At 45.9% G+C, this 11008-nt stretch overlaps 1 protein-coding gene across 1 annotated transcript; it reads left to right on the forward strand.

Moving 5' to 3' along the window:
- Nucleotides 1-6330: 6330 nt before the first annotated feature.
- On the forward strand, nt 6331-7190 carry LOC133903832 (transcription factor ILI3-like). The gene is made up of 2 exons (XM_062345295.1): nt 6331-6600; nt 6858-7190. The coding sequence occupies exons 1-2, from the start codon at nt 6493-6495 to the stop codon at nt 7014-7016; spliced, it is 267 nt and encodes an 88-aa protein (XP_062201279.1). The 5' UTR covers nt 6331-6492; the 3' UTR covers nt 7017-7190.
- The last annotated feature ends 3818 nt before the right edge of the window (nt 7191-11008 follow it).

Below are 11008 nucleotides of genomic sequence, written 5' to 3' on the forward strand. Positions count from 1 at the left end.
ACAAAACCCTCTACTGCCTTGAAGTCCACAAGCCTCGGCACCGTCAAGCAGGTAACCCTCCACTACCTCGAAGGCCATAGGCCTTGGCAGCATCAAGCACAAAACCCTCTGCTACCTCGAAGGCCACATGCCTCGATAGCGTCGAGAAGGTAACCCTCTATTACCTCAAAGGCCACAGGCCTTGTTAGCATCAAGCACAAAACCCTCCTCTACCTCGAAGGCCACATGCCTCAGTAGCATCAAGCAGGTAACCCTCCACTAGCTTGAAGGCCTCAGGCCTCAGTAGCATCAAGTAGGTAACCCTTTGCTACCTCAAAGGCCACATGCCTTAGTAGCATCGAGCAGGTAACCCTTCATTGCCTTGAAGGCCACATGCCTCGATAGTGTCAAGCACACTAGTATGCTCCTTCCTAGCTAGTTCAACCTCTTCCTTGAGCCTTAAATTAGTGGTTCCTTTAGTCGCACCCTCTGGCCGCTAATGGCCACATCATGTGAGGGGGCAGGAAGAGGGAGGCCTCCTGAGCGTCGCTATGAGCAAAGTAAAAGGCGAGAAGGGAAGCGAAGTTGGCATATCACAATCTTATTTATACGATAAGTACAAAAACTGTACTTGGCATTAAGCCTTTAAATCGATCCTTACAGTCAAAACTTATAATAAATCCAGCCCTAACAGATAAGCTAGGCCATAGTGTCTTCCCAAAGTGTGGTGATACGTGGAGGAATGTCGCCACTCTTTGGAGCCACCAACACTATGACCAGATTGGCGCACGGGGCAATGGCACATGTACTCTCGATGTGAAGACCTCTTGCCAAAGATGAAGTCTCCGTGAGCCCAAAAAGGTGAGGCTTCCACCTGGAAAGGGTAGGAGTCAAATGCCACGACATCCAACTCCCCCAACAACAATGAATCCACCACGGCCTCCATGTCCTCCATCTTGATCCGGGCCATGACGTCCTTAAGGGTATCAGATGACACTATTCCGTTGTGGTCTTGTGGGAGAATGAAATGCCGAGAATCACATGGGCCAGTGGCCTCAAAAATGCTCCACCACTTGTCTATCCCTACAGAACCTAGGCCAGCTTCTAAGGTAGAAGCAGAGGGGTCCTCCAGCTCCATCTTAACCAAGATGTCGACGACCACCCCCAGGTCCTCCACATCCTTGGGAATCATGAGGTAGGACAAAGTGCTCCCACCGCATTAGAGGTAACACAGGCCCAAGCAATCAAGATGTGTTGGGCCCTCCTCTAGAAGCAGTAGCCCGAGCACTCAAAAAGTTTCCTCCTGCTTCAGGTCACCAAACTTGTATGCACAAACCCCTTTCAAGGGTTAGCCGTATGACATGCATATCCCAATACATCATATGGATAAAGCACAAAGGAGACATAGTTCTGCAAAAAATTGGTGAACGTGTCATGGTACATAAAGGAGAGTTAACACAGTAGGTCTCCCCCCCCCCCCCCCGCCCAAGGAAAATGAGAGAACAAAAATATTGCTCAGAACTACACCTCCGAAGGTCGGTCTTGTGGAGCATCGCCTACAGGCGGAGGCTGTTCCCATGGAGCGATGTCTAGACAAGGAGGTAGCCTCAATGAGCAGATGCCCTTTTGTGGTGGTGGTGCGCTTGAGGAGGCCTCCGGGCGTGGAGCCTGACCTTCTGCAGGGTCTGAGTGGGGAGCCCTCAGGCACTTGACTTCACACGATCTGCTATAAAACATAGCATCACATGTTGTCCATGCTTTGCCCATACTCCCTGACGGAAGTTGTCCAAGGCTGCATGAATCTCCACCAGTGGTGCCTCAGGTTGGAGGTCCTCAACTATGAATTCCAGGGCAAGCTAATCCAATGCTTTGAGCTGGCTACACCCCACGCGGTGCAGTAGCGCCAACTGGAACACCAAGGTCACATGGACTCTAGAGCTAGCGCAAGCCTCAATAGCGCTAGCCGTCACCCTACAGTGGCTCGTAGCCAGTGGAGCATCAGGCCTAGGACCTCTGGGGCGAAGGGCAATGGTGGGCCCCTAGCCCCAGGGCTACCCAAAGCCTTCTCGATGGCATGGGCCACCTCAGTCACGTGCTCAACTAGCCCTTGGTAATCTACATGTAGTGCTTCTTCTACTGCCTCGGCCTCCCCCTGCTCTTGTTGAGCTATGGCCACAACGATCCGAAGGTACCAGGCTTCTCCTTCAGCAATAATGCGGCCCACGATAGCCACGTGGGCTTTGGAAGCATCCTGAGTCATAGACTCCACACTCTCCTAGCATAATGCCTCTTCCTACAGACTAACCTCCGCAGCCTCCGCTCACTTCATGGCCTCCTCCAGGGCACGACGGAGCCCTACCGCTTACTCATGAGCAGCATCAAGGGCTGCCACAAGGGCCTAGTGCTGTGAGCAATCTAGCACCTCCACTAGGAGCAATTGCTGCGAAGCACAACAAAGGCTGAAACTATAAAAGCTTCACCTAAGGATGTACCTACTAGGCCGCCACCTCTAAACATGACACCACCTCCTCCAGGGGTCTCCGAGCTAGACATAGCTCGATTTTGGCACTCCTAAGGGGAAACGAGGCAAAGGTAAAGGCACTCGACACCTCCGAGCGGAATGTGAAGTCGTTAGGGGTCAGGGTGTCGAAGCTCAATCCCCGCTCTAAGAGTGCCGAGGCAGCCACCACGGAGGGTTTGGCTCTCCTATCCCTGGCCACAAGAGCTAGGTCATGGCTAAGAGAGATGCCCCAAGGTAGCAAAGTAGTCACCTTTGGAGCTGCTACCTCAGATGCCTCTAGAAGAGTCGTTGGGTCCCCCTAGGGAGCCATAACCCCCGGGGCAGAGGCTGAGGTCGGGTTCGCTTTGATGGCGCTTATAAATTGCAAAAAACACAAAAGTCTGGAACCTTAGGTGCAAGCACAATGGGGTAAAAAGGGAAACAATGACTCACCTATGCTGATGGTTGGGCCTGTGACGTCCTCATCGTCAAAGCGGTTAGCAAGCCCCTATGCTGCATAATCGTCAAAGGTAGACCTCGCGTCCCCCTCTGCTTTGGCCATGGCTTGCCAGGTCTGGGATAGCTAGAGCCTTCCTCAAGCCGCCCCCTCTGCCTCGAGACTCATCCCTAGTCACACCGCTCGCACCTCCGGTGCCCATGACACGCCTCCGACGCTTCATCCCGTCTAACTCTACCTCAGAGGATTCGGCCACTGAGCTAGCGCACGAGGCTGTAGGGCCAGATGGGGGTTGAGTCTCGAGAGGGATCACGGGGATCGCAAAGGCTATAACATAAGGCCTCGTGCCCTCGTTTTCTGGTGACCCGAGGCTCCGCTAGTTCTAGCCACGCCAGAGCTATCATATCAAGGCGGGAGCAGACATGGTTGTGCCACTCCCAACTCCAGACCCTGGTCCCTCTCTGCAACAGATGTTTTACTGGGGAATCTATCCATGACCTCGGTCACTTGGTATAGAGTAAGGCACCCCTCTAAAAGCAAAAGGCATCTCACGTATGTGGATTTGGTGCTTAACAAAGGCGAGGAGTCACCTGAATTGACGGTGGGCTCAGAGTATGCTTTTTGCTCGCCTTCCTCACCTTGCTCGAAGCCATGGTCCCAATCCACTCGAAGGGGCCGAATGCGTAGCATTGTGAACTCCTCCATGAGATCACACATGCTCATACTCCGGGCCACCTTCCGGTGGAGTGCCACTCTTGAAGCAAGCTAAGGACCAGGTATATCCATCACCGGGGTCTAGACATAATGAATGTTCTAGTTGGTGGAGCGGAGGGGGACCTAAAGCCCACGTCATAGTAGAATCACCCCTTCGGCCACCCAGTATACCACCGGTTGTTAATGGCCTTCGCCAGAAACGCGTCATGATACTCCTACCAGAGCTAGAAGTTCACGATGCCGAAGCTGAGGGTCTTCATTTCTCTGCCCTCCATCCGAGTCTTCAGCTCGTAGCTTGCTTCATGAAAGGCGACGAAGAGCTCCACTCGTTTCTCACAGCCCTCCACCTGCATGGCCCATTCGAAGATGGCTAGGCGAGTGACAGCATTGGCCAAGAGTTGGGGGAGCTCCACATAAAAGTGGCGGAGCACCCCTTCGATAAGCAGCATGTCTGGGAAACTGAGGTCCTCGTTGAAGAAGGCCTCAAAGACCATGGCCTCATGACCCTATACTGCTAGGATCACATGCCCTTGCGAGACGCAAGTTATAGATCTAGATGGTATCTTCCCCTACTTGACCATTCAATGGAGCTCAAACTAGGTGATGGTTGACGCCCTCAGCGTGCTAGTTTGTAAGGGGTACTTCTTACTAGCATGGCGGAGCGTCACGCCCACCGATGACCCGATCAGTGGTAGAGGAACCACTGCCATTAGGATGCGTCGAGGAGCACTTGTCGACGATGGAGGCTGGGAGTGATTGGGTCGGTGGGCGCAGGCACAAGGGAATGGGAGGAAAGGAGCAAGGATTCCAAATAAGGACGCAGCTATGCTGAGATCCCTACTTTATAGACCAAGGGAGGAGTTGCTACCTCCTCGAGGCGTGCGAACACCCCGTCGCTTCACCCACGATCATGGGGAAGCGGAACTGTTCTCCACGACTGTCCAACAACGAGATACCACGGATCCCACTACTGCCTGGCAACACATGATTGCACAACTAACTGCATGTTTCATTTAATACCCTCTCTCGCAAGTGACGTTGGGCATTCGGCTCGACCATTGGACTGACACTTGAAACTACTCAAAATAAACGTAGTCCATGGGCCCCTAGCAATAGAGCAAAGGATCACCAAAGAGCCTGGTCCTGGGACTACGGGGTCGGCTGCTCTGCTAGCCACCCTTGCGAGGGGCTGCTATTGAAGGGTTGCTATCAAGGACCCCCAATGCCCTTAGGCTCTGCCAAACTAAGTCCATAGGCCACCAGGATCAAAACCTCATCGGAGACCCTAGGCTTCGGGTCACCATGGAGACCCAAGCCTCCGGAACCCATAGACCCCCGGAGGCCAGCGAGAGAGGAACCCACCGGCCATGTGGTATCTGCCACAAAGTGACCGGCATTTAATGCCAATGTGATTGGCGGCCAACCTGACACACTGGGCAGGACCGGTGCCGCAACAAACGACCAGCCAAGTACTGTGGCTGTTTGCCATAACAGTCACTACCACTTGCTGTAACAATGTTTTACGAGGGTGGCCCTAGGTCCCTATTGTAAGTGATGACTTGTATCTCTACCGACCTCGTAAGGGTATGCTTGTATACTTACACTCTAGATGACAATATAAATACTGGTCCATGGCCACATAGCCAAGCGACATTTTTTTCATGACTCAGGGTATTCTCTTCATCTCCTCTTGTCTAAGCTTGAGCCACTCTAGTAGGTTGGTTCTCGCCGTACCTTATTCGTGGAAGACTTTTTCTTCCACCAACAATATATATATCCTCTATTTAACATCCAGCACGCTAAATAAGTATTCAATGAGCCATCCAATCCGCAACCGGGAAAAATTCGAAGTTTACTCTCTCCACCGGAAAATCAACATGCAATCCACTCCGCAACTGGAAAAAGCCGGAAGTTTACTCCTGCAACCAAAAAAAGCAGTAATTTTACTCACACAATCTGAGAAAGCCGTATTTTTTACTCCCGCAAACGGAAAAAGCCATCCAACTAGCCTTTAAATAGCGGATGTTTCATCTCTCCCCTTTAATCCCCCCGTAAACTGCTATAGATCTCCAGATCCAACTTTTTAGACAAGCTGGTGGAGGCGATTGTGAGGATCGTGAATCTCTCCATCTCCCTATGATTTCCCTGACGATCAACAACGAGCCGAGACCATGTATTACGGTATTATTAAATCAATGTTACCGTTTTTCATAGGAGCTCGAAGAGCACGTCATGCACCATATTCATTTTCCAATGGGTTTCGAGTTTGTTCCGATTTTATTACATTCCTTCTGGTTTGTGTTTGCGGGGTCACCCTGGTGCGAGACACCAGCTTGGAATATTATTCCACACCCTGCATTAAATATCACGGCCTATATATGTATGAATGTATGCCTTAGTTCATACAATACAATTGTTTTAGCGCAACTTAGTTCATATGTAATCGAGAAAAATCTACTTCATATACTTGATACTCTCATAGTCAGATGCATGCCCCCTTGACAATTCACATGTTTGATTACTAGACAATTGTAGATGACCTATGGGCCAGGCCAGCAAACCTGGGCCCATGGGCAGGAGCCAGCCCGAACAGGGGGGACAGGGTAGGGCCATCGACCCACATCCTATTAATACACATCTTACTCAATTCCTCCCTACTTATCAGCTCTAGTTACAAATATCTTCTTCTCTCTCTCCAGATCTTAGTCCGATCCTCTTCTTTTTGGTGTCCCTTTCACCTTTTCTTCCCACCAGTCTCCGATCCTCTCATCCGTTTGAGATTAATCTCAAGCAAAACCAAGCAAGAGGAGAGCTGGAGATCCACGGCTGGCCAGCATCGGAGATGTCGGGGCGCCGAGCTGGCAGGATCACCGCCGACGAGATCAACGAGCTCATCACCAAGCTCCAGTCCCTCCTCCCGGAGTCATCCCGCCGCCGTGCCGCTTGTCGGGTATGAATGATACGAATGTGATGTGTATATATAGGTTTTGCTGATTTCTTGCACTAAAGGATGGAATGACAAGCTCCAGACTCCAGTTGCTTGCATCTGCTCAATGCTCTTGATGAGAATCCGTTCATGTAATGTGGGACAAGCTAGGTTTTTAGCTAGCTATAGGTTATTATTACGTTGTTGAAGTTGTTGCATGCTCATATGCATTGTGTGCTAATTATTGTCGACTCTGAAATTCTTTTGCTGCATGCAAGTAGTCGTCGGCGTCGAAGCTGCTGCAGGAGACGTGCAGGTACATCAGGAGCCTTCACCGGGAGGTCGACGGCCTTAGCAACCGGCTGTCGGAGCTCATGGCGACCATGGACTGCGACAGCCCCCAGGCTGACATCATCCGCAGCCTCCTCCGCTCGCCCTAGCTAGATAGCTGGAAGTAGAAGAGATGGAGAGAGAAACCTCTTGAAGGCACACTAATGCCTCTCAATGCCTTTCATTCTTGCTTTCGTTTATTTCTCTTCTGTGCGTGCATGTTGCCGTACGTGCGAGGTTGCTTGTGATCAATTATGGTTGAAGAAGCCCAAGTGCTTAGGAGAAATGCTTTAAATAAATGATTAGTGCGGTAGTAGTTACTCTATACGTTGAAGAATGTGAGGCTTATTTTGTTTTGAAAAGTCATCAAACGTAAATTTTGGCTGTTAATTTCTCTTATAATATGTTATCAATTCCTATAAAATCAATATCATATTAAAAGTACTTTGAAATACAAATCTGTTAAAAAAAAAATTGTATACTAAACATGCATATAATTTGACTACTTATTGGTCAAAACTTACAAAGTTTGACTTTTTAAAAAAAATACGTCTTATATTCTTGAACGGAGGGAGTACATAATTAGTATGATCAGTGTATGTTTGTGTATATGTGATGCAAATTAGGGTACTTATTATATCCTAGTCCAATAATCTGAGCATAACAGTATGGTGCACTGAGAAATGCAATCAAACTATCGAGATGCAAAAAAAAAGAATCAGATTTTAATTTCTTCGAGGAAGACATTAAGTATAATTTTCAAGAAATTATGAAGACCGCTTTTTGCTGCTTAAGAACCTGAAAGTTTGTAGATTAATTCATTTTCCAATCACTACTGGAAAAATGATATTTCCTGACGGTTTATGGGGTGGATACACGCCAAACCTAACCCTAAAACATGGAACAAAATGCTCTCGGTAGATTGACCTTCATCACTGGGATTTTGGGCCCATTGATGTGATTTAGTTTGAGCAACAAATCATAATAAAAAATTTACATTACCGGCTAAAAACCAGTGGTAAACTCGGATTACTAGTTTTACCTGTGGGTACCAGTAAAAAAAATCGGGCCAAAAAATTCAGATCAATGAATTTTAAAATGTATATAGTATTGAAGTCATATAATATTACACAAATTAATATCTAAAACACCAGTAGAGTGCATCATTTGTTTCTATGAGGTCTTAGGTTAAATCTCTCCCCTCTCTCTTTATTCCCTTTTTTTCCTTAAAATCCTAACTGACATGTAGGTTACAAATCTATATTTTAAATTTGAAGCCATCTCTCATAAAGTTCTGTACATTCTCAAAAATATTCGACTCCAGTAAAAAAAATACATATCGGTAAAGTTTGAATTTTGTTTGAATTTGTCCAATAAATCTGATATCTCTAAGAAATCAGATTTATGGGTGACCTATGGTAAATTTTATTTACCAATAAGATTTTCCCTAGGGAAACATCATAGCTTATCTGCCCTTTTATTTAGAATGAGCATTGTGAACTATCTGCTTAAGAAAACAATAGTTGATCAAATCGGAACCAATGTAAATTACAAGTTATTAAGGGTCAAATCCAAATAAGTGTACTTCCTTAGAACAATGATATAGCAGTGACATGTTTTAACACCGTCAGGAAATGTCGCATATCTCATGTCGGTTCATAATCATAAGTAAAAGAAATGCTGACAACAAACACACGCAAATCCTAATGGGTGTGAGGAAGTTGACAGGAAAAATATATTTCTTGTTGTGGCTACAACCATTAGGAACTGGTTTCCACGCCTCCGCGAAGAAAAGGAGCAACAAAACTTTCTCAGGATCACTAATCCAGGGTTCCACACTCCACATTAGACAAGGGTGAGGTAAACAAAATCCCTAATTCAACCATCGGGTTGCAAATGATTTCGGTTGTCACTACCCCAAAACCACTTTTTCATGACGAGAAAAATCGTCAGCAAAGGTTCGGAAACCGTCACGAAAGACTTTCCCTCATAGTTCCTGTTAGGGTTCAAACGTCAGGAAAGGCATGCATCTGTGACGGTAAACCATCACGGATGTTTCCCTGACGGGAGAAACCATCACGAGTGATGTTCTGCGTCGGTTTTCGCCTTCCTGTCAGAGATGATTTCCCATCAATTCTAATACCGTCATGGAAGGCCTTTCCTGTCAGTTCCAACACCGTCACGGAAAGCCTTTCCTGTTGGTTCCAACACCGTCATAGAAAGTGTTCCCCATCAGTTCTAATACCATCACAGAAAACCTTTCTTGTCGGTTCTAATACCATTACAGAAACCCTTCCCTGACGGTTAGGTTGCAGTCCGCCTACTGTTGGCCAAATGTTAGGAAATTGGAATGATTTGTCCATAACAATAATTATGAATGTAATTTATGAACCCACACAAGTCAACAGGTGATGAAAGCTATAACCAAAGGTCCTCATATATCATATCATTAAAATAGCAATGGCATGTTCATACATCAAGTCTGAAAGCTACATTAGAGGTTTGGCAAAACAAAGTCTCCCATATAGTGGATACATAAGTTAGCCAATGCACAAGGGCAGACATACAAGTGATAGAGCAATGTGCAGATGGCACTTCTAGCCATGAACTATATGCATAGTACCAAGAACAAAATATTTTCCACACCACAAAATACGTTCTGCCATCATGCCAATCTCAAGATCTGCAACAAGGTCCTAGGTTATTTAAGGACCATCATTGTTGTTATCCACATTATTGGTTGAAGCATGAGAGGATACATGTCCAGTCCCTCCCTACATGCAAAAAAGATCAACCTCTTAAGGGCTCAATATTTTTTTGCAAAAAAGAGTAACCTAACACTTCTGAACCTATAACATATCAACACTTCTTATGTTTCAGTGAAAGGGCAAATATTGATCTTACCATATCATTGTCTTCTTCCTCAAGCACATCAGGTGGTATCTATATATCAATCTTGTGACAAACCATCTACATGAAAAGAAGTACCAACATGATGCACACATCTTTGGACCTTCAATTCCCAAACTAAAAATGCATACCAAAATAGAATAACAACCTCAAGAACACGATCACTTTGATTCACATGTCGAGTCAAGACTACATTTTGTTGAACCAAGTTCTAGTTAGTCGCAACTTCCTCCTCATACCTTCTCAAGAGATTCTAACAACAACTTGTTTTTCCTTGTCACTGTCAATCGGACCACTATTCCCCTCGCTATCACAATTTTTAAGGCATGACTTCATGCAGCAATAAGTGTTTAGAATATTGGCCTTCCCAGGTCCATACTTGGCTCCCTTCATGGCATAATAAAGTTGACCAATGTTAAGGCCTAAGCAAATTTCATTAAGTGCTACCTATAGCACATATCAATTAGAATGCAACGATAAGAGTGAACAAGAAGCTTACAATGTATTGTTGAGTCTCAACTAAAGACTTTGAGCTACCCCCATTTTCAGCTATATCTTTCGATTTTTTTTTCACGATTGTTGCCCAAGCTTTCTCTTCTTCTTGTATTCATCTGAGCACCACCACTTACAAATGGACTCCCAGGCTTCAGAAGTGAACCATTCAAGCTCGCAGTGCATATATTGCTCAAAAGTAAGATTTGTGGCACATGCAAACTCATCAAACTTGGGCTCTTTAAGAATTTCACGATAGTAGAATTTGACAGCATCCACACGTGCTTGATGCAACATATACTTGCATTGATTGTGTGCAAATTTCTCAAATACGCTGTCAGCCTCGTCTTCAAGTTCCTCAGGCACTGAATATATGCTCTGAAAAAGAAAGAAATATCAAATATCAGTAGTCACTTGCAGGCTACATGTGAGAAAGACCATGCTGAAAATAACAAAGACAATGCATATATGTCACAGCTAGCACAATTCTCATTTTCCAAAAAAGGATTAAGAAAAATCACAAGTTTCAAACTGAAGTTTGTTTTTCATTCCTAAGTTAAAGTGTTTCTCCAAGTTTAATATTGTTGTTATTTAAAGATCACATCTATTGATCACAAAACACAAAATTAAGTGTGCTTCTTTGCAGGAAAAAAGCAAATATATTTGCAAAAATTCAAATGAAATCTGAATTGTCCATTAT

Source organism: Phragmites australis, chromosome 21 (genome assembly GCF_958298935.1).
Source record: "Phragmites australis chromosome 21, lpPhrAust1.1, whole genome shotgun sequence".
Taxonomy (NCBI): Eukaryota; Viridiplantae; Streptophyta; class Magnoliopsida; order Poales; family Poaceae; genus Phragmites; species Phragmites australis.

Excerpts from the sequence above, each read along its gene's own strand:
- LOC133903832 (XM_062345295.1), top strand. The coding sequence starts at position 6,493 with ATGTCGGGGCGCCGAGCTGGCAGGATCACCGCCGACGAGATCAACGAG. Across the intron at positions 6,601-6,857 it reads GCCGCCGTGCCGCTTGTCGG|TCGTCGGCGTCGAAGCTGCT; the intron begins GTATGAATGATA and ends GCATGCAAGTAG.